At 39.4% G+C, this 24,067-nt stretch overlaps 1 protein-coding gene across 1 annotated transcript in view; it reads left to right on the top strand.

Moving 5' to 3' along the window:
- COL4A4 (collagen, type IV, alpha 4) overlaps nt 1-24,067 on the top strand; it is a 105,702-nt gene that overhangs the window by 25,839 nt on the left and 55,796 nt on the right. Inside the window, exons 4-21 of the mRNA XM_012642495.1 lie at nt 3,928-4,062; nt 4,849-4,893; nt 5,609-5,725; nt 9,001-9,069; nt 9,573-9,608; nt 10,899-10,961; nt 11,321-11,356; nt 11,562-11,603; nt 12,859-12,939; nt 13,734-13,787; nt 14,058-14,117; nt 14,997-15,041; nt 15,361-15,414; nt 16,542-16,611; nt 17,163-17,267; nt 21,623-21,787; nt 22,476-22,565; nt 23,514-23,677. Coding sequence (XP_012497949.1) covers nt 3,928-4,062; nt 4,849-4,893; nt 5,609-5,725; nt 9,001-9,069; nt 9,573-9,608; nt 10,899-10,961; nt 11,321-11,356; nt 11,562-11,603; nt 12,859-12,939; nt 13,734-13,787; nt 14,058-14,117; nt 14,997-15,041; nt 15,361-15,414; nt 16,542-16,611; nt 17,163-17,267; nt 21,623-21,787; nt 22,476-22,565; nt 23,514-23,677 — 1,431 coding nt within the window. The remainder of the gene's footprint in view (nt 1-3,927; nt 4,063-4,848; nt 4,894-5,608; nt 5,726-9,000; nt 9,070-9,572; nt 9,609-10,898; nt 10,962-11,320; nt 11,357-11,561; nt 11,604-12,858; nt 12,940-13,733; nt 13,788-14,057; nt 14,118-14,996; nt 15,042-15,360; nt 15,415-16,541; nt 16,612-17,162; nt 17,268-21,622; nt 21,788-22,475; nt 22,566-23,513; nt 23,678-24,067) is intronic.

Here is a 24,067-nt window from a genome sequence, read left to right as displayed (position 1 = left end):
CTTTTTACGCCTATAAGCCATTGACAGATGACGTTGCCGAGCAACAGAGTGGTTAAGAAACATGCCCAAGGTCACACAGCTAGTCAGTATGGGGCCGACCGTAGAGCCTGGGCACTCAGTCACTCTGTTTCTTCCTCACAAGCATCACGAGGCTGTTCTGTCAGCCCAGGCAGATGGACTTTTCTCCCTCCAGTGGCTGCTCTCACGTGCTATTGGTGCCCTACATGTTCTCCTCACACCTGTTGCTCCAGTGCTTATACTCTGGGGACCTCAGCTGCCAGTATCTGCATCTCTTTGTCTGAGCCCTTTTCGCAAAGCCCCAGAAGCACACTTGGCAGCAGGCACTCCCTGCCCACCACGCGGTCCGCAGCCCATGAGGGGGCAGAGATGGGTGTCCCACACTGACTCTCAGGTCCCCCCAGGTGAAGCTCCAGGCGCCCGTGGGGGTAACTGACTTGACATTGCACCTTTCTTAGCCACCTTCCCCTCCCTGTGTCACGTTCTCCATCCCTTACCTGTTCCTCCTTCACTTCTCAAATGAACTCTTTGCATTGACCTGTTGTCCCATGTGCTGCTTCTGGGGAGCCCAGACTCAGGCAGTCGTGTGGTGTTTCACTGGATGGAGGAACCATAATTTACTCACTCACTCTCTGGTTGGTGGATTTTCACAGGATTTCCAGTTTTTCCTGCTATTACGAATAATACTGTGGTGAATATTCTTGCATTATTGTCGTGGGGCACCTGCCCCAGATGCCAGGGCTCAGGGCTGCACTTTCTCTCCCTCCTGGTGTCTGGGCCTGGCCAAGGCCAGTGGCACCCCGGGTGTGGACCAGGACCGGGTGAGTCTTAGGTACTGCTTCTTCCCATCAGGGCGCTCTCTGCCCCCCGACTCGGTGTGGGGTTGGCCACGTGAGGAGCTCTGGCTTTATACTTATGGGCTGGTCTGGGCCCCAGGGCTGGGCCCTCGTTTCAGGAGGGTGGCCGCTTGGAGAACACTCCCACCTGCCAGCTCAGTGTTTCCTTCATGGGATTGCACAAGATTGGGTCTCCAGGATGGAGCTGGCGTGCTAATTGCAGGTAACTCAAATTTTTATATAGACAGGACTGCACAAGGAATATTCTGTCCAGGGCCCTGCACTCTTGAGGAGTAGCCCTGTATTTGTCCTGGAGTTTTAAGACATTTGATCTGAGCAACTATCTCCTGAAATCCATCAAGCTTTTCTGTCTACACGTCAAGACTTATTTGCTCATCAAATACAGTCATCCATGTTGTTTTGTGGGGTACGAAGACATAAAATAATTTTTCTTAAATCTTTGGAAAATCTTTAAGAGGCACAAAAAATTGTAGGTGAATATCCTGGCTTCAAATGAATGCCAACAGTGTTTTCAAACTCCACGGAATAGAACATGCCCTCTGAAGTGTGTTGGACACAACTGGTCTCATTAGAGACCATAGTGCATAGTGTTGTGCAGCCAAATCTCCTTGCATTGGTGGAAGTCTTGTTATAAACTTCTCATTATAAAGTTTTCCTTTATCTAATGTAAGGGTATTATTCTAAGATTGCAAAGCAAGTCATTTTAAGAAATTGCATGAATCAAAGATACCCTCCACCCACATCAAATTATAGACATATATTAAATGTTGAGACTAGCAGTGTCACTTGGAAACCCAGATTCTAAATTTGTCAGTTCATTCAGATAACCTCATTGTTCCTATATATAGCCTCATTGTTCCTATATATAATCCTATATATCAATTATTTTGTAAGTAAATTTGAATGTATAAAATAAATCTATATAGATCATGACGATTACATTTGATAGAATTGCTTTTTTCAAAGTTCAAAAATCACTTTCCTGACCCTGCAGGGCCCAGGTAGAAGGTGTCCAAGGCGAGTGGGGGGTCAGGCTTGGACTGCCAGGCCTGTGGGCAGAGCCACTGCCAGTGCATCTATCCCGTATTCATTCGAAAGAGTTTCCTCCACCAAAGGCTATGGAAGTTGATGGAATTAACTGGTGAGCAAATATCCCTGCCCGCATGGTGCTTATATCTAACTGAAGAGGCAGATAATACCCTGATGAACAAAGACATAATTTAAAGACATGAAATGCTGAGATGCTAAGAAGGAAACAGACAGGATGCCGTCACGGACACTGACGGGGTGGGGATGGATCAGAGAGCCTATTTCGCTGGGGGTGGGCTGTCAAGGATGGCCTCTGGGGAGGGGGCACCTGAGCTGAGATCCAAGTCCCCTGAGGTTGAGGGGGAGAGCAGCCTGGAGGGAAAGTGCGTGCTAAGGTCCGAGATGGAAGGAGCCGTGTGGCTGGGGAGTGGTGAACGTGAGCAGGTGGGTGCGAGGGAATCAGGGGCCTGGAAAGGAGTGTCACGCGGTTTACTCTGAACTCAGTGGGAAGACAAGAAAGGGTTTCAGAAATCGGGGCAATGCTGTGATCCGATTTGTTTTAGTGCCACTCTGGTGGTTTAGTGCCAGACAGGATGGTAAAAGGAAGCTGGGAGGCCCTTCAGGAAGCTGGGGCCCATAGTCCCACCATGCTCACCTGGGCCAGGACAGTGATGGGGGAGACAGGGAGGTGGGCAAGGGTTAGATATACTTCAGAAGTAGAAATAATAAGAGTTGATCGTGGATTAAATTTAAATGTGACAGAAAGAAGAATATCTAGGATGACTTACAGGATTTATGGTTGATGAACGGGTGGATGGGGAAGGTCGGTGGAGCATTAGATTTGGGGGAAAAATCAAGTTCCTTTTGGATTTGTCATCATCTTTTTCTTCTTCCTCTTCCTCCTCTCCTTCTTCTCCTTCTCCTTCTCTTTCTCCTTCTCCTGGAGGTATCACTGAATCCAAGAATCTGTTAAGGAGGCAGCTGGATGTGATCTGGAAGTTAGAGGAGTCTGAGCTGAGACGTATCTGTGGGGGTGCCAGAAGCCACGGCATTTGAAATGGCAGTCCTGAAGGGAATTGTGTGTGTGTGTGTGTGTGTGTGTGTGTAGGGATTATGAGGGGAGGGGATAGAGAGAGAGAGAGAGAGAGAGAGAGAGAGGAGGGAGCTGGGACAGAGAAGAGAGCACTGTTGGGGGAGTCCAGGCAGGGTGCTCCTCAGGCCGCAGCTCCCTCACTTCAGAACAGAGCGAACTGTGAGATTCGCAGCCGCTGGTACCAGGCAACAGCTGATCATTAACTCAGTGGGTCGGTTCGTCCAAATGCTATGGAGAGCAGGCAGGATGGGGACCAGAGAGTGCCCCCCAAAATGTTTTGGGGCCAAAAATGTTCCACTTTAGGTTCAGGGAGAACACGGAGCTCATGAAGCTTCTTCACCAAAACAAGAGGTGACTTTTTCATTCATGGGAAGCTGGACTGCATAAATATCATGTGACATGGGGAGCCTGATGCCAAATTATGACCAAGGAATTTGATAAAAGCAGCCGAAAAGGAAATGTTTCCCCCTAAAAGGCAGACAGATCATTAGCTGTTTGAAGTAAATAAAAGATCTGGCAGTTTCCCTCACTCTAACTTGTGTCACTAACATAATGGTAATAAGACTTTGATTTTTTTAGTTCCTTGTTTCCCTAACAGCCCAAGATCTACAAATGTCACTGACAGAATGAAAAATAGTAAGGTAACTATAATCAGTTTATATATGTGTTTCTCTGGACGTACATGCATTACATGCATGCTACATATATATGTACATGCAGTATTTAAAATTTATCATATAACTTAAATTCAGATTGAAAAGGGCAATGTCACTGTTTCTTATTTTTATATTAAGTCAATCATCTGTGTTTCTCTTATTAGAGTTTGCTCAAATCCAATTTTCCAGTCTTCTGGAGGCCCGAGTGACGATATATTTGTGTTAAAGACACTGGTTAAGAATTACCCTCCTTCTTTTTAATGTTCTTTTTCAGGGTCAGCCAGGACCACCAGGGCCACAGGGTCCAATTGGGCCCCTGGGACCCCCAGGACCCATTGGGATTCCAGGAGAGAAAGGAATGAGAGGGGACAGTGGCCCTCCTGGAGCAGCAGGGGACAAAGGAGATAAGGTAAGTGGAGATTCACATTAACCACTCGCCAGCACTGCTGCGCTGGGGTTTTATAATCACAAGTAGAACATACTTGTACCTTATGATAAATTAAGTCTGAACTCCTCTGCGATAATCCATGCTCATTCCCGGTCCCTTTCCAGAGGAGCAAGACCTTTTAGACTTTTCCTATGCACTTAAATATTAATACATGTCGTACCCGGTGAGGAATCATATTGTTACGTGGCTTTTAAAAAACCTATATGATATTACAGTATATGTATCATGCTGAATCTTTTTTTTCACTCAACAATATGTCTTAGAAATCATTGCTTATCAGTTTATATAGACCGAACTTATTCCTTTCAAAATATTATATATCCATACTATGCCATAGTATGGATAAAAGTTTATTCTCTGTTGATAAAAATTTGAAATTCTACCCAACCTTTATGTAGTGTAGGTGTACAAAAAAAAAATACTATAAATTTCCTGTGTTCACATTTAAGAGTTCGTTACTCTAGGATAGTTTCTGAGAAGTTGAATTTCTGGTTTACAGCATGTTGTATATTTTATTTAAATCAGTACTGCCAAATTACCTTCCTAAGTTCAAAAAAAAAAAAAAAAAGGTACAAAAAATTGATTTTTCACCGTTGGCTTTTAAACTCATCAATGTAAAAAAAAAGGTGACAAAGATTGCTAAGAGTATTTAAATACGAATCATTAATTACTAATGCTTTCACGTAAATCAACTTGTTGAGCAAATAATTTAGTAATTTTTATGTGTTTTATTTTCTGGGATTTTAGGGTCCAACTGGTGTTCCTGGATTTCCAGGTTTGGATGGCATACCTGTAAGTATCCCTAAATTTTCTCAATTTTTTTAAAGAAGGGAGAAGTGTTCATCAAAACCCTTAAAACCACGTGCTTTATATATATAGTGTGTGTGTATATATATAATATATAGGTTTATATATAATATATATAGTGACTATAGTGCTATATATATATTTACAGTAAACTCTTTTTTTTGTTTTCTCATTTTAGTGAACAGAAGGATGTGTGTATTTCAATTTTGTACAATAACTTAGACCAAAACACTTACTTGAAGGGCAAGGTTTTCAAACAGGTTTGAGAAAAAATTACAAAATATGAGCTAGATATACTGATTATATACAGTATAATATTCTGGAAATACATGATTACTCATAGGAAAGTTTTTATTTGCTAGTGAGTCCTAACATTGGAAGTGGGCTTAATATTCTGATTTCTAATATGAAAATTGAATGGAAGAAGAAAGAGGTAATTTGGGGACTTTATAATACATTAGAGTCTTTCTAAGGACTTCAAGAAAGGTTTCCTCCCAAATCTCCCAGAATATTCCAAACTAAATTAATTTTTATTTTAACTATGTTATGTAGCACTTTTGGGTGGAGAAGGAAGTTTAACAAAATTAAACAATTTAGTTTGTGAGTTATAATTGCCATAATTTGGGTATTCATATTATATAATCTCCCTGTTATGATTATTTTTGCAAAAGTGCTTCATTTACAATTTTGTTTTCTGCAGGGTCACCCAGGGCCTCCTGGACCCAGAGGCAAGCCTGGTATGGATGGCTACAATGGCTCAAGAGGTGACCCAGGGTTTCCAGGAGGAAGAGGAGTTCCTGGCCCAGGAGGCCCCCCAGTAAGACACCCACAGCTCAACCTAACAGAAATCATAAGTGAAAAGGCCCTACGGTGGGAACAGGCTGGGTGTGTTCAAGAAACAGAGTTAATACAAGTGTGCCTGGAGCATTATGAACAAATAGCAGTAACTGGGGGGTGAGAACAGAGAGGTGGGCAGGACCTAGAACATGTGGGACCTCGTAGACTATGGAAAGAGACTAGATATTCTCTTCCATATTATACGAAGGCACTGGATGGTTTTAAGGAAAGAAGCAACATGATCTGATTGATGTTTCATTAAGGTGTCTCTGGCTGCTATGCAGACAATGGATACTAGGAAAAAGGGACTAGAGAGACCAGTTAGCAGAACTTACATTGTTTATCATTCAGGGTTCACTGCAGAAACATAAACCCTTCTAGGTATTTCAAACAGAAAGGAATTTGATATAGGGAGTTTGGCACTTATCATAATGGTTGGAGGAGTGGACTTAGGGACCACCATGGGACTACTGATTTCAAGGGCTCACTCTTAGCAGAGATGCAGAGTCAGGAAGCTGTTCTTGCACTGTACCCACTGCCTCTCACCCCCATGGCTAGACAATAGCGAACAAACACTGAAGTTTCTACTTTCCTGCTTGGCAGCAACAGACCAGGAAGAGAATCTCTTTCTTACTTCTTCCTTCCACATTGTAGGCAGAACCTAATTCAAACCTAGCTACAAAGGAGGCTGGGGTAATGTAGTTTTTATTTTTCTAGCCCCTGTAATGCAAGAAGATAAATTAGAAAAGATTTGGAATTGATGTCCAGAAACAGTTGAAAATATCCAGCACTTGAGGAAAACTTTTCTGCTCTTGGCTTTTTGTTTCTTCAGAACTTTGGACTTTTATTTAAACACAACTTAAGCAAGAGCTACCCACTTTATATTCCTTTCCTCTTTTTTTCTTTTTCCTTTTCTCACTTAAATAAAGATCAGAGATAATTTGGCCTTTCAAAATTGTTTTTCTGTGACTGTTGTCCAGTCTTTACCCATCCCTGATTGACTATCACTTTTCAAGTTTCCTTCTAGAAGACTTCCTTAGCATCACGACCATAGTCACCTGCTGTCTCTTACGAGTCTTCCTTTTGCTCCGGGTCCTAACGGAACTGATCAGAATACAAAACTCAGAAAGAATTTCCATATTCACATCTTTCTTGTGGTACCAAGGAAGAACAACCACCATCTTTCATTGTTAAGTTTCTCAGCCACCTTTTGCTCTTCAACTCAGCCATTTGAAGACTCAAGTGCAGCCTGGCGAATGCACATTTTCTGAGCTCTTCAAATTGGATCAAATCTCATTCTACTGATTCATGGACATTCAAGAGAGCAAGCCTTCTTAATTTTAGTTTTAACACAGCATGTCATACTGACAGACCACGATACTGAAGCTTGTCATAATGGTCTTTTTGCAAAGCAACTTACTTCCCCTTGACTCACTTGATACACAGGCAGTCCTCACTTTGCGCAGTAACGTAAGGATGTAAGAATGACCATGTAAGCTAAAACCACACAAAGCAACCTTATCAACTGATGAGAAAAATTACTCTTGTTCTGTGACCTTTGAAATGTTTTGGTAAAACATTGAATACTTCCTTACCGTCAGTAATAAACAATCAGGGAAATGAAAAAAACTCTATTTATTTAGTACACTGAAATTTGAAATATTGAGAGCTCAAGTGTTGTATTTCTTTGTAAAAGCTGATCAAGAGTAGTGCTCTTCAGTAGTGCTTCCCTTCTCATCGTGTAACTTATGATACTAAGCGGACGTGTTTTCTGTGGCTTGGTGAAGTGTCGTGCTCCTTTCTAAGCTTGGATCTGTTTCCAATGTTGTGAAGTATCTCTAAGGGTTCCTTTAATGTGAAGTTTTTTTCCTGTGTCACTTCCTCCAGGACATTGTCATCCTTTTCTTCACAACTGCTTTGCTGTTTTATGTTGATGTGTTCATCTTTACTAATTTCCTCTGGCTGCATATTTAGAGTCTTTCAAATGACAGCAGTGTCGATATTCCCATGGTCAGCTGTTTCTTCTATAACTCCATTTATGTTCTATTTGAATTTCACTTCCAGCATTACCATTTTTTCATTTCTTTGCTTCATTTTGTTTTTGTTGGCCAATTTCCTCTTTTGACATTTCATTTTTGTGAAATGCCATTTGGGTTTATCACTGAGAAATAAGGAAACAACATGACTACAAGCTTTGCTGTGCGTGCGTGCATGTGTGCGTGTGCTCTGAATAATAAATGTGCAGGGACCAATGACAACAGGCTTTTACAGAAGAGATGTTGATCACGATTCGCATCTGTTATTTATGTAGTGATTTGTTGACTGAAGAGCTGGCAATGAAGTTTGTATGTTATGCAGTTATGCAATTAATATATAATGGTAACTGAAATTTGAGCCATGTAGCTGGAACACTGGTGTTATTTAACTCAACTGTGGAGCGGAAATTCACGCAGATTGGATCTGTGCAAAGCCAGGACTGCCTGCATAGGCAAATCTGATTTCTCAAGTAAACTGTTGATGTAACTTACCATAAAATCATTAAGTATCTCCCATTTGAAGTGAAGTCAGGCACTCCACTAAGAGGGGTTAACTTTGAAATCCGCATGTCTTTCATAGGAGCTTGATATATGAAGACGGTAGAATTTTTATGTGGTACCAAGTTAAGATACATTAAGATATTAAGTAGTATATTAAGATATTAAGTAAGAAAACGGGGGCGGGGGAGAGGAGAATATATAAAAGTATTTTGTTCACTTTTAAAAAATACCCTAAGCAAACTAGCAACCATATACAATAACCTTCCAAAAAGAACATGTAATATTTTTTAAAAGTTAGTCTTGTTACAAAGGATACATAGGCTCTATTTTGAATACAAGTATTGAAATGGATAAAAATTATTTTTTTTACTATTTCCAGGGCATAAATTAATAATTGAAAAATTGATTATTTGTAAGAACAATGCATGTGCTTTATACAATGAGGGAAAATGCAAGTTTACTGCTGAATAATCAGTAAATAACTACATATTAGTACATACTCTGTCTTAGGAGATTCCTTACCAGATCTTAACTGAACATTGAGTAAATATATACAAGAACCTTAGGAGGATAATACTAATGGAGAAGATAAAGAAATCTCTGCTAGTTAGACATGACTATAATGGTAATTTTACTGGTGCGTAATATTTCCTATAGAACAGTAAATACTGAAATGGTCATATGTAATTTTCCTCTGAAGTACATATCTTATTTTCAGGGCCTTCCTGGGGAAAAAGGAGAAAAAGGAAATTCCGTGTTCATTTTAGGTGCCATTAAAGGTATTCAGGTAAGTAGTATGATCATGGTAGGTTTAAAAAATTATTTTTTTTTCAAATAATAAACCCATGCAGGAAACACAGAGGCAGGTGTGAGGGAATTCCCACCTGAAGTCCCTTTTTGTGCACTCTAAAGTGATCAAAAGGAACGAAGTGTTTACAAAGCAAGGCAAGGTGTGGCAGCTAGACCAGAGACAGGTAAACTGTGAGGAATTGGGACCACTGGATTGAGAGTTTCGAGCAATTTAAACTGAAAGATAAAATCTCATCTTGATTCCGTGTTGTCATGACCCCAGCAATCTTTCTATGTGGAGTAGAAAGAGAATTCAGAGCATGAGAATGGAAAGAAAATCACCTTCATATACCCCTTCTTCAAGTGTCTTCTCAACCCCCAAAATGGAACAAACTGCACAGTTAGACAAGTCCAAATAATTCCTGTGTGTATTTTTATTGTTACATAATCTGCGTTTTAGGAACATTGTTCTTATAAAGCAATGCATCTTATTTATTACAGGGAGACAGAGGGAACCCAGGACCGCCTGGCTTACCAGTAAGTCTCCTGAGCAGGTTGTGCGCTTCTGTTTCCTCCTCAGATAGGCTACTAGCCACAGTAGATTTTAGTCCCAGCAGGACCAGCTGCATAATTCGTGGGGCTCACCCAGTGCAGATGACTGCACGTTCCTTGTTCAGATATTATTAAGAATTTCAAGATGGTTACAGCTCGTGCCCAGGAAGCTGTCCTTGAAGCTCAGCAAGCTTCCTCTTACCTTCCTCTTCTGTCTTCTAATGATCTTTCTGCATTACTCAGGTGTATGCAGCCACTTAATATTTAGGAAAGTAAGTCTGCTTAGCAGCTATATATATAGCATTTGCCAAGTGGAATGATTTTGCGTTGCTTCTCTTCTTGCCAAGTAGGTACTTGTGTGTTAATGTTTTGCTTCTTTCCATCTTGATTTTCCTAAAATTTATGAATCAGTGATTATGTTAGTCTTTCCAATTTATCAATGTTTACAAGATTAAAACTGAAAGCAATTTTTGCCTCCTAATGGCTAACCTAATTTTGCTCCTAATTTTGCTTTGTCACTTCTGGCTAGCCACAGAATTATTTTCCCGGGTCGGTTTCCTTACTACTACTGAAGCTCGGTTCCATGTAAAAAAACGTGATACCTGAATGTCGCTGTTAAAATAAATACCAGTTCGTCCTCCTAAAGAGAGCAATTTCATTACACACTCGCAGATCATTCGACGTGGGCAGAGTCGGGGAGCTCAGAGGCCTCTCTGCACACTTCCACTATTGCCTGGCTGCAAGCTTTTCTTGCCGATTTGTGTGTGTTTGCCACAACTTACATGTTGCAGAAAATTGTTTGTGGCTGACTCATTTTGATCCCAAAGTGAGGACAACATTTCTATTCACATTGATCTTGTAGACTGCCTTTCAAAAATATATTAAAAAGTATAAATACATTGAATAGTTTAATGTTAATTAATATTAATATTTTTAAAGCATCCTGATATATGTCAAAATTATACATGAAATTTAAGAGTAGCTAGGAATGAATTTTCTTTGCTCTTTACTTTTGCTATTGTAAGATTTATTTGTAAACAGGCAGATTGATTTCTGGGAGTTTGTCTTACCTCCCAGAGTGCTGCTGCCTCTAGCTCTGTGCCATTTTAAGGGCTACAGCAGAACTGCTGTCAAAGATGCTCCAACAGGGCGGATGTGTCAGGAACTATGATGTCTTTACAGGTTTTTATCCATATGGGATTACATGTAACTCTTCCTGTGAAAGATGATTATGATTTTGGGTAATGAATGCATTGATTTTTTTTCCATGTTTAGGGATCCTGGGGTACAAGAGGACTGGCGGGCCCCACGGGGTATCCCGGAGAGCCAGGGTTAGTGGTAAGTACAGCACTGTTGATGTGGTTCCTTTAAAAACCCAGAGTTGACGTTAAAATAAAGTAAAAAAGCAAAATTGCCACCTTGAGTCAGACACCGGTGGGCTCTTTGAGAGAGTGTAATCTGATGAACCAGCAAAAACTCACCCACCGTTATCAGGGGACTCCATGAAGCACAGGTCCCTGGAGATAAGCCACTGGCATCATCTTCATGCATGACAACGGCTCATCTGTGATAGAAAGTCCATCACTCATGTTTTAAAATTAAGGTTTCCTAAATAGGACCTTGGGGCAACCAACGAAGGAACATTCTGATTTCTGAAACTGATGATTGATTTGTGTTTTTTCTTGCCATTGATTTAGGGACCTCCAGGCCGTCCTGGGAGTCCAGGTTTGAAGGTAGGTAGCTACGAGTAAGATACATAAATAGAACCCTGCACAGTGACATAACTGACCACTGACGTTTGTTGGTATTATGTCTTTCTTCTTATCAGACTTCCCAAAGTATTAGGTAAACTTCGATCCATTTCATAGTCAGAAGTCTTAATTGCTTTTATTTTTTAAAATTCAAAAGCAATTAGATTCCTTTTCTTTTCTTTCTCAGGGTAATCCTGGTGTAGGAGTAAAAGGGCAAATGGGCGACCCGGTAAGAATCCCCTGTTGTGTGAAGGAGCAGATGGTAAAGTGTGGTGGAGGCTGTTCTGCTGGTTATTGAACTTGGGTTCGTTATCCATTAATAGTCACTGTCTGATTTTACGGCTAGAACTTTTCTTTGCTGAATTATTATGGCACCGTTACCCTTGACTGTAAAATGGCAGTTCTGACAACATTTAAGACTAAACCCAAGTTAATTTTCATAACACATTTCATTCCAGCAAATAGAGATTGAACATTTTTGAGAATATATTACATTCGGAGTAACAGTTTTGTTAAATTACCGATTTGTTGGGCTTCGTTTCACAAATTTAACCAGAATCGTAAACGTCATCCATAAATATGAATACAAATGCAAATATAGATAGCAGGAATCAAGAGCATTTAGCAACACACGATCTCCCATCCCCCCCCAAACACCCACAAGTCTTCTCTGCTAAAGCATTACACTTAATAAGGATAAGCTTTAGAAAAGTGATAGAAGTCCAACAGTAGGTGAGTGGCTCTTTGAACAACTGTGAACAAATAGATATTGAGGATCTACTCAATAACTTGGACGTATTTGGCTATGTGGTGGCCATTGAAATGATTCAAAATATGTTTATATTAATTCTTTTAGATTGGAGAATTAAAACATAGTTTTGAAATTTTGATGCAGAACTGTAAAATATTCCAGAACTTGTTTGCCTACCCCATTTAAGAAACATTGCCCCAAATGGTTGTTACTAATCATTCCTAAGTGATATGATTATGGACCTTTTACATTTAATTCTTCACAAAATATTGTTAAAAATATAAAGTTATTTTAAAATTTTAATAAGATATGCTGTGTATTTTAAATTGTGTTTATGCATTTATTATATAGTATTCTCATTATAGTATATTTTTAAATACATTTAACAAACCATTTATTCACATATATGTACATATACATACAAACATATACACACATGTACATGTATGCACACACATACCACAAAGAACTATACCAAAGTTTTAATACAGATTATCTCTGGATGGTAGGATTAAGGATCATTTTTATTTTTTAAATTTATTTTCAACTATGAGTATATATTACATTTTAATAAGAAAAACAATAAATATCATTTTAAATTATATGATGTATTTGCCGTGACTTATATGTTAAATCCATGACACATGGGATTGGAAGAATTATACAATACATGGATAAAAATCTTCAAAACATAAATTAATATGAAATTCCCATTACCTTGCTTTTTTTAAAGGGTGAAATTGGTCAGCAAGGTTCTCCTGGACCCACCCTGTTGATAGAGCCACCTGATTTTTCTCTCTATAAAGGAGAAAAGGTAATTCCAAAATCTATATGTTATCTTGGTAAGTTAACAATAAAAAAAATTTGCTGAACATGTACCTATGGCAGCAAAGTGCTGAGGGCTTTATATGCATCTCTGCACTAGTCTGAACGCTACCTTAACAGGTCCATGCTGTGATTAGCCCCATTGTATAGAGTTGAAAAACGAGGCTTGGAAAGCTACCAGTGTTCTCAAGTTTACCCAGCTGCTGATTAGCAGACCTAGCTCGGGCTGCTAAATTGTGACCTGTCCTCCATAATATAGTGTCCCATTAAGGTTTTGCTATGTGGCCTGAAAAGTCCACTGGAAGCCTGGTTGTCCTTTAGATGTTATAGACGGGTTTGATGTTTTGATCACTGAAAAACTAACAGATGCATTGAGCTGGGCACTTAATAGACTCTTGGCAAATATTAATTCCTCTCCAGCACTATTACTGATGTCACAAGCAGATTCTGTTGTCACTTTTTAATTACCAGGTTAAATTTCTGTACCTCGCTCAAAATGAGCCACTTGTTTCAATGGCTGCATTCCCAATTTGCACCTGTTGCCCTGGTTCCACAGTGGTGCAGGCCTGTGCCCCATGCACCTCTCATGCAGAGAACTGGCCAGAATAGTGCCAGGTTTGCACGTGTGCTTAGCCCTTAGTTGCTAATTAGGATAGTCGAAGAGTAATCCTTTATTTCAAAACGAGTAAAACAGATTATCAAAATAGATGATTTCTGAAAAAGACAGAATCTAACATATTAAATAATAAGAATAAATTGGATTATATTCATTGTGATTTTTAGGGTATAAAAGGAAGTCCTGGAGTGATTGGATTGCCAGGACCACCAGGATCCAAGGTAGTTTATTTAATTACCTCTTTTTTCTTGATTTGTGTGATGTGCTGATATTAAAATGTTATTTCACATGGTCTTTATCATTGCTTTAAATTCTACTATATATTACCATAATTTTTCACTATTTTGTCATAATCTGATGGGGCCACTATTCTAAAGTAGTTGCTTTCTTTAAGCTGCCGGCAAAAATCTTTCTTTTTCATTTTGCTTTTGCTTTCCCTATTGCTGAAATATTGTTACGTGAACACCTGTAAATGTTGTCATCTCTTAAAGGGAGAACCTGGTATTGGCGCAAAAGGAGAGAAAGGTATTCCTGGGTTCCCAGGGCCTCGGGTAAGGATCCTTTTTCATGTAAATTCTATGAATTTGGAGGCATTTCTCTTTCACATTTTTATAAGACTAGATCACTATACTTGTGAGCTCAGAAGTGGAGAATATCTTACTTTTAAGATTAATATATTTTGGACAAGAATTGTATAATGGCTAGATGTCCCAGAACATCCCTTCTGTTGACATCATTTAGATAAAACAGGCAAGCCGAAGATAGAAGAATTGGGAAGAAGAAACAGGACTGTGGCATCTCCTTGTCTGGCTCAATGTCAGTATGACAGTGGCTTGGAATAGTTAACTTAAGCCTATTTGATAAAATAATAATGCTGATCTAGGGACAGGAACTCTGAAAAAAGCACAATGTCAAGCCCAAACATCACCACGCGGGTCACTAATGGGCTGCCCATTTATAGCATGGCTATAAATGGAGGCCAGAGCTCAGCTGGCATAAGCATTGAGCTTATTTGGCTCTAGATTTAGTACCTTGGAGCAATGTTGGTTTCCATGGTCGTTTTCATTGCTGTTGATAACACAGAACAACTATTAATTTCCAGACAAATTATATTATCTTGATTTCAAAGATATTTGGCCCAGTAAAAGCATTAAGTAAATTAAAATTGGAAGAGCAATGACAACAAAAATACATTCTTAATTAAAACATTGGCAATGACATGAATTTTTTGAATAAGACTAAAGATCACTTCAAGTAGCAAATGTTGTAAAGAAATGGAATCTATTTTATATTTATTTCTGCTTATTCAGCCACCTTTGCAAACAAAACTGAATATCCATGAATGATCTGGTAAGGTGAAAAATAATGTGTTGAGCTGGTTTATGAATTTTGATTTAATTCTACTTGTGCTGATTTTGTGAATTTATTAGGGTGACCCTGGTTCCTATGGATCTCCAGGTTTTCCAGGATTAAAGGTAAATGTACAGCATTGTAGAGATAATAAATACATTTTCATTAGTAAATGCAATGTGTGTATCATTCAGAAGTACTATTGCACGCAGACACAATAATTGGAAAGGCAGACACATCCATGTTATGGATTGCAGGATTCAGCAGCTATTGCAAAACTTGAAGCACAAAACTGTCTGATGCAACCCAAGAACAGTGTTAGGACTTTGCGGAGAGTCTCAGTGAACATGTGTTGTTCAAACTGAATGAGAATGAGGTAATTTGTCACCCAATCACGTTTTTTTTTTTTTTTTTGAAAAAAGGCATGTTTGTGCTTGTTTGTAGGGAGAACCAGGACTGGTTGGGGATCCTGGGCTATTTGGATTTCTTGGGCCAAAGGTAAAAATATGAGCCTATTTGAGTATATCCTAGTAAAGTTTTATATACCTGAAGTTATTTAATTTGCTTTTTAAAGTATTTCAAACAATCACTGAAGAACAGAATTTTTCAAAAGACACGTAGTCGACTTTGTATACAGTCATCCCTCAGTATCCACAGGAGATTGGTTTCAGAACCCCCAGCATACTAAAATCTGCAGATGCTCATGTCCCTTACGTAAAAATGAAGTAGCTTTTGCATATAACCTTCATGTATCCTACCTGATACTTTAAATCAGCTCTATGTTACTTACAATAACTAATACAATGTAAAATGCTATGTAAATAGTTGTCACACTGTATCATTTTAAAATTTGTATTATTTTTATTGTTGTATTGTTATTTATTTTTTTAAAATATTTTATATCTGTGGTTTGTTGAATCCGCAGATGTGGAACCCTCACCGGGCCGACTGTATATTATTTTAATGCATGTTGTGATTATTATGCATGATTATATTATCATATCAATATAATATTAAGCATGATTATGTTTTACATTTGAAAAACGATACTTTTGAAGATGAGTAATAATGAAAGTTTCAAAAATTCCCTGGGCTCACATAGTATTGAGATTAAAAACAGAGGGGGTCTTGAAGAGCTGTCTGCTCTCAACACCACTGCATTTTTTTCTTTCCTTTGTAACCTCTGTGACCTCACACCTGGCACTTGCTCAGGACAAGCCATGGTAGCATTAAGGGGACACAACTAAAGGGGACAATATTTGCTACTACAATAAAATGTAGATTCAGACCTTGGTAGGTGAATAAACTGTTTGTCGTAGAGTACCAAGTTAGACATTAGTGCTCATACTATATCTAAGAAACTTGATGACTTCAGAGGTATCTAACTTATAGACATTGGATAATTTTGTTGGAGTTGGCTGTTCACTTCTGCTACTTGCGGGTAGGAGATTTGATGCATCTTTGTTCTCCCTAGAATTCCAGGAACCATTCTTGTCTCTAGTCAGCCTATAATCTTTGCTTGTTATATAAATGTGCACATAGTCCTTCTAATATTTGTTTAATGTCAGAAAACATGGGTAAAATATTAATATCTCTTCAAAAAGTGAATGAATGACTGATTTCAGGGGGACCCTGGAGACCGCGGGCACCCAGGACCACCCGGTGTTTTGGTAACTCCGCCTCTTCCACGCAAAGGTTTGTGTTACGTTCCGTTCTTCCATAAATTATGCGGAAATGAGATTCGAGTGGCCCAGACAGAAGAGTGTGGCCCAGTGTTTCCATAGCTCGCACACCAGGCAGGCTAAATTCATGAACTTTAGTGTAAGTGTACAATTAGACACATGCAGATAGAGACTGATCTTAGTTCATCTCCATCAGCACAAGACATCAAATTTTCTTTCGGTACATGAACTATATGCTGGGCTTTTTATGTCACCTTTCAGAAAGTAGTTTTTTTAATTGTTATAAAATACATAAAACTACTTGACTAACACCTACCAAGATGCTACCACCAAGCAAAGAGTGGCCTAAGTCAATGACAAAGAGCTCCACTCAAAGTTCACGTGTCTGCAGAGGAGAGGCAGCCGAAGGGGTTCAAATCTAAGAAACTCCATTTTAAATGTGGTGTGAAACCGCCAAAGAGTCTCCTGATTACACTTTACCAAGCCTCACAAAAAGTAATTGTGTCTGAATTTTAAAATGTGTGTATACGTTTGTTTATTCACATGTGTCATTATCTTTGGCAGGCCCCCCAGGGGACCCAGGTTTCCCTGGCCCCTATGGAGAAACGGGGGCTGTTGGACCACCCGGCCCCCCAGGTCCCTCGGGCAGACCAGGGGAAGCCTGTGCAGGTAGGGATGCGATGGCTTTTACGTGCTAGATTTCCTGCATCATCATCCGGCTGTTCTCAACTACAGCTGATACTGAAATCACCTTAGGAGTGTTTTAAAAAAATACTGATGCCTGTGCTCACCCCAGACCAAGAATGCTGGACTCTCTGGCCAATGGGCCCAGGCATCTGCTATTGTAAAAGCGCTCCTGTATTTAAAATCTTTCTTTCTTTTCCTTCTTCTTTCTTTCCTTCCTTCCTTCCTTCCTCTCTCTCTCTTTTTCTTTTATTTTTTCTCCTCTCCTCACCTCTCCTCTCCTCTCCTCTCTTCTCCCCTCTTCTCCTCTCTCCTCTTCTCTTCTCTTCTCCTCTCCCCTCCTCTCCTCACCTCTCCTCTCCTCTTCTCTCCTTTCCCAACTACAACATGGTACTGTATTTCTAATGTATAGCCAGGGTTACAAACCATTGAACTCAAACCAATCAATCACTTATTTGGAAGGAATGCAGATTTCTCAGCCGCACCTCAGAAATATTCAGTCAATATTACAGGGGTGTTGTTAGAAATATGTATGTATTACAGGCCTCCCACAAAATTATCACATGCAGATAAGATTTGGAAACCGCTGCTAGGATTAGAGTGTTTCCCCATGTTTTTCCCCCTCCTGGAGGGCTCTCCCTGTTGATAATCTACTTGTAAAATTTATTCCATCTCCCTCATCCTCTCATCTTTAGGCTTGAACTCAAATCTCCTACATAAAGTGGTGGAAATAAAAAGTATGATTTAAAAAAAAAACTTTGATTCAGCCTGACTTACAAAAAAAAAAAAAAAAGACTCCTCCCCTCCCCCCAAAATAAAAAAAAAGGAAGAAAACTATAGGTCATGGCGAGATGTGATAAAAAGACTGGGAAAGAGCCCATTGGCATAAGGACTTGGCACTCCTCGAGTGCTTGCTTGGCAGTATTCCTAGTGAGGTTAGGAGTGGAAACTTGAGGATATTTGCCATCGGTGACCCCAGGAGAACTGATTAAACCTATGAGGAGAAAAGTCTGGAATAAATGTAATTTTATCCAGCCTGTGTCTCTTGTCATATTTATTGAGAAAGGGTGAGAAGTTTCCTGAGATATTCAACTATTAACTACAAAATTCTTGTGTAATCTTCCAGGAATCTAATTTCCACTTCAGAATCTGATGACCACAAAGGTAGTAAAGCTTTGTCTAATTAATTTAATCTTGAGACAGTATAACCTTGGCTTCACTGACCCAGTATTATAGAAATCATATGGAGTATTCTGTTGGTCAGAAAGCACTGGGTTCCGGTCTTAGATTTTTCCTTTTGAGCTTATTTATAATAAAAGAGTACCTCCAGCAGATTAAAATCAAAACCAAGTGAAAGTAAGTAACAAGTTTCTCTAGTAGATTCAAACCCAGAAAGCCTCTTGGTTCCACAAGCTTTCTTTTTTTTACTTTTTAGTTCCACAAGTGTTTTAAAAGTGAATTAACCCAATGGCTTTTAAATCTTGACAATGACCTATAGTAAGAAAGGCATTTTATTTTGTATTACATTTATATTACACAAACATATATATGCATCCACAAATACAGTTGATGGAGATACTAGTTCCACAAAATAATGCTTTTTTGGTATATGATGCACTTATTTTCTATTCCATTGATTTCTTTTGGAATAAAAAAAAATTTAAATGCTGGCCACAACTTACTCTATTGATTTCATGCTCTACTATTGGTGGTGAGTACTGCAATGTGTGACCCATTGTAACACATTCTCCTTGTTGGAAAATAGTAAAGCATTCCCCTTGCAGTGGGACAAGGCAGCACCTGAGTCCATCCTATGACCGACTGTAGAAAATCCAAGTCAGGTCTTAGGAATGGCATGAAGACGAGATGACAGCCAAATCCACAGGGGCATGTTTTCATTTTGTTCTAAGTGTACTAGTGTATATAATCCTTATTATGCATATTTTATTTGGTAAATTATCTATACTGTTTACCGTGGGATAATCAGGGGTTCAGAGTCAGACTCTTGTAATTCAGTCTTACCTTGTCACGTAGTGGAGGCCACATAGTATAATGTAGGATGGTGAAATATAATACTTAGGAGTTTACATTATGAAGTAGAAACATTCCAGTTTCTACTACTTACAGGCTATGTGATATTGGGCATTTATTAAACCTCTCTGTGCCTCAGTTTTCTCATCTATAAAATGAAGTCTTGTTAGGGTTGAAAAAAGTTGTATGTGTACAGTCCTCAGACTACAGCCTGCATTTAATAAAAGCTCAGTGTGTTAGCTATTATCATTATTATTACCGGTATTTGGCCTAAACTTTCTGTGCCTTATTTATAGATAAGGTATAAACTTTGCAAGGTTGAGGAGTACAGATAATGTTTGTAAATATATGTGAAGCCCCAGCACATATGGACACAATAATGACGGCCATTAATTTAATGAGCATGATACATTACTGATTACTAATAGGCTTTCAGTTATCTCTTGCCAAACAAATTTCCTAAACCTAGTAGTTTGAAACAACAGCAATCAGTATGTTGCCCCTCACTTTTTCTGCAGTTCAAGAGTTCAGGAGGGAATAGGCTGAGCAGCTGTGGTGCAGGGATTTTATTAGGGTTGTAGTCACACAGGGGCTGGAACTGAAAGAGGAGCCTGGCTGGGCATCTCTAAGAGTTCTCACAGAGTCTTAGAGCCTCCCTGCGAGGGCTCTGTACTTAATTTAGGCTGCCTTACAACACGGTGGCATCAGAGTAGTGAGATTACTCATATGGTAGGCGAGGACTCCAGTCGCAAGTGTCTCATTTCTAACGGCCATATTCAAAGGGAGGGAACACATCACCTCTTGATAGGGAAATGTCAAGGTTCTACCAGAGCATGAGGACAAGAGCTACCGTGGCAGCCGTCTTTGAAAAATGCACTCTTCCGCAGACAGAATCTGGAACCAGGTACGCTTAGGAGGAAGCAGCTTTGAGAAGTGGCCGCTCTCATAGGAAGGCTTCCAGCTGTCTTTAAGCCAAAGACACCAGCAAGGGGAGTAGGATGTCAGGGGAAGCAGGATTTACCAGCTGTTGCATTACTCATTTTGACCTCACCTGAACACACTGAATATCTGAACATCCACTGAGCATGTGCTGTTGCTGGATATTACACGAAGCTCCTTACTTGTATTATTTTATTTAATTCTCACAGTAGGCCTCTGGGGTATATACAGAGGATTCAATAAGTTAAATAAACTACTTAAGGTGCCCTGGCTATGGAGGGAGAGGCCAGGTTCAAACCTGGCACCTCTATCCTTCCCCACTAACCCGAGTTGCTACGAAATCGTCTTGTATCCTGTATAGATGATTTATGTTAGTTTATATTTTTATCCACTAAATGTGCTAATATGTTTATTCGGTTTATTTTTATCAAGGTGAAGGTAGAAAGATTAAAAAAATAATAATTTTAATTAAATGAAAAAAATTTCTTTGCCAATAACCCTAAAGAATGGGGAAAAGGTAAGAAAACCTGATTCCCCAAACATGTTTGTTTTCACATGTGTGCTTGTTTCAAAAGAGGTGAGGTACTTTAATGGCTGGGATATTCAGTTATTTTTGAGCTACATTTTTTCTTTTATTTAGATTATTATGATATAACTTCAGATTATTCAGATTATTGCGATACAACTTCTGCTTTCTAGCTAGTAATATGCTTTGTGGAAAAGAAAGCCTTTCATACTTCTTTCTACTTCTTCTGAGCACTATCATCTAGAGCAGATTTTTTAAAAACAGTAACTTTATTAAGGTATCATTGACATATTAAAATTGTATATTTTTGAGGTATACCAACTTGATAGTCTAAGTTACATTGTGAAATGATCACCATATTCCAGCTAACTAACATGTCTGTCATCTACATAATTATCATTTGTGTGTGTATGTGTGTGCGTGGTGAGAAGATTTAATTTTTGATCTATCCTCTTGGCGAATTTCAAATATACAACACAACATTATTAACTATCGTCCTCATGCTGTACATTAGATCTCTGGAACTTGTTCATCTTGTGTAACTGAGACTTTGTACCCTTTGACCAGTATCACCCCATTGCCCTCGTCCTCCAGCCCCAACAACCACAATTCTACCCTCTGCTTCTGTGAGTTTGACTATTTTGGATTCCACATATAAGTGAGATCATGAAGTATTTCTCTTTCTGTGTCTGGCTTATTTCACTTATAACATACTCCAGCTCCATTCATTTTTCCTTTAAAAAAATTCCATGACCCAAAGGAAGAATGTACTGATTTCGACTTTTTCTACAGAAATGTTTATTTTGAGAGTACATGTGGTTTTTATTCTTGATTTCTCTTGTAGGCATGATAGGACCCCCTGGGCCACAAGGGATTCCTGGTCATCCAGGGATTCCAGGGGCAGCTGGGATTCCTGGGAGACCTGATTATGCTCCAGGAAAGCCAGGAGAGCCAGGACCACCTGGCCCGCCGGGGGCACCAGGGCTGGAGGGACTCCCAGGATCAGATGGTAAAGAGCTTCTCGTTCACGTTCACAAGCATGTATGCTTGATATTTGTAGTGTCATTCAGAAAGCATAACTTTCTAAATACTTAAAAAATTATGTAGTATTTCATGAGGAGTTAATAATATTAAACTCTTACAATAAATAGAGGTTGGACTATCACATTAATGAAAGTATGTGCGATTATTTGGTTGGGAGTTTAAGTGTAAATGACAGAATTGTATAAATTAATGCGATTTTTAATTTTTTAAATGTAGTTTTAATTTTTATCAGAGTTATATATGGACTTGGTTTACAAGTCAAACTGTTCTATGAGGCCTGTTATGAGAACTGAAATCCCAGGCAAACCCTTCTCCTAATCTTTCCTTTCCAGGGGCCATTATTTCAACTCATTTTGTTGGCTCTTTTGTTATTTGCCTCTGTACTGCCATTCGATGTACTTGCATTGCTGTTTCTTATTTTTCAGTTTGAGCACTATCTTTTGACTCCCCATTACAGAAGATGAGTTGAGCACATTTTCCACTCCCACAACCTACAACATAATTATTGCCATAATTTTGGTTACATAACTATTCAGCGTTTACACTGAACTTACATAGCTAGCAATTATGTGAGTGCAAGAGACGCTTGTTCTATAGAAGACAGTCACAAAAGTTATGGGATTCTCTCCTCCCTTCCTGTCCCCACTGTACAGTGATATACTGCAGTGCTGGGCAACCGGGACCCCAAGGAATGAAAGGCAAAGTGGGTCCTCCAGGACGAAGAGGCTCCAAAGGAGAAAAAGGCAAGTATGCATCCAAGGTGGAATTTCCAGAAGACAACCACACTGGTAGGGTTTTGGGGTATTTCTGAGATGTAAAATGTGGCATTTTATTCACATTTGTTACTCACCTTAGTCACTGCCTATGAGTACTCATTTCATTGTGTGTTATGATGTGATTAAAAGTCACTGAAAAGTCAAATCCTTGTGTCTTAGACTATAAAGGAAACACTTAGCTGCCATGAAACTTACCTCAAAGTGGTGACTTTGCTCACGAGGTCCTCTTGATTCCTTGAGCGTGTCAGAGATAGGACAGGATTGATATTTTATTTCAGTTTCTGTCTGTGGGACCCATATTTCCAAGACTTATCAAATGCCTATCAGTCTGCTTCTCCCCTCTACATTGTTTGAAGACTTTCTGTGCAACTGAGTCGGGGAGGGTGTGAGAGCGTACACACAGATGAGGAGTCTGACTACCTCTTTACAACGAACAGCCCTGACGATTAGAAAATGTGTTGTGAATTATCAATTGTAATATTCAATGTGATCAACAATCCTTCTTCACATATTATTTTGTTTCCTTAATTGTTCAAGGTTTATGCTCTAACCAATTAGTTTTTTTAGTTTCCTCAGTAGGAACCAAACAAGAGATATTTAAACTTTTAAAAGTAAAAATTTTCTTATTCATAAAGTTTCTTCAGTAGAACTGGATATCAGCTTTTCCCCCTAGAATTTGTCAGGATGAATTATTAGGGAACGAATCCCTCCATGTGTTTAGAAATGACACACCCACCCCATGTGACCCACAGCTGCGGTGCCCCCCACATCACATGTTGGCATCCGTCTGCTCAAGGACTGTCCACATCAGACTCCTTTTGCTCTTTATTTGTGCTATTGGTTCTGTATAATAAAGCCCTTATTGGGGATTTTATTTGGGAAATATGAGAAATCTACCTTTTATTCTCTGTCTAGGAAATGAAGGACCCTGTGCCTGCAAGCCTGGTCCCATGGGCCACCCTGGCCCTCCAGGACTTCCCGGGAGGCCAGGGAGTAAAGGGGACTTGGGGCTCCCTGGCAGGCTTGGAGAAAAAGGTGACCCAGGCCCTCCTGGTGCTGAAGGCTCTCCAGGGCTATCAGTGAGTAACTCTTAACAGTCATAGATTTTCCAGTTAAAGACACATTCAGATAAAGATCAATGTGCCTCTAATTTATACTGTGATCAATGGTTTATGTTTTGAGCCCATAAACATCATATTAATGGCTAAAAACCCTCTATTCATCCAGCCATCATTTATTTATTTAACTAATTAATATTTATTGAGCACCTACTATGTTCCAGGCATTGTTCTAGGACCTAGAATCTAGGTACGGGGGATACAGCAGGGACCAGAGCACAGTGTCTGCCCTCCTGGGGCTTCAGAGGGGACAGGGACCGTGTTACAGAGCAACAAGTAAATATCCAGTGTGGCAGATGGTGATGAAGGCCAACCCACCTAGTGTGGCTTGAGCAGAGAGAGTGACGGGCA

This window comes from Propithecus coquereli, unplaced genomic scaffold (genome assembly GCF_000956105.1).
Source record: "Propithecus coquereli isolate 6110/MARCELLA unplaced genomic scaffold, Pcoq_1.0 Scaffold18, whole genome shotgun sequence".
NCBI classification, from domain to species: domain Eukaryota; kingdom Metazoa; phylum Chordata; class Mammalia; order Primates; family Indriidae; genus Propithecus; species Propithecus coquereli.
The sequence above is the reverse complement of the archived record's forward strand: the minus strand, read 5'-3'. Positions and strand labels throughout refer to the sequence as shown.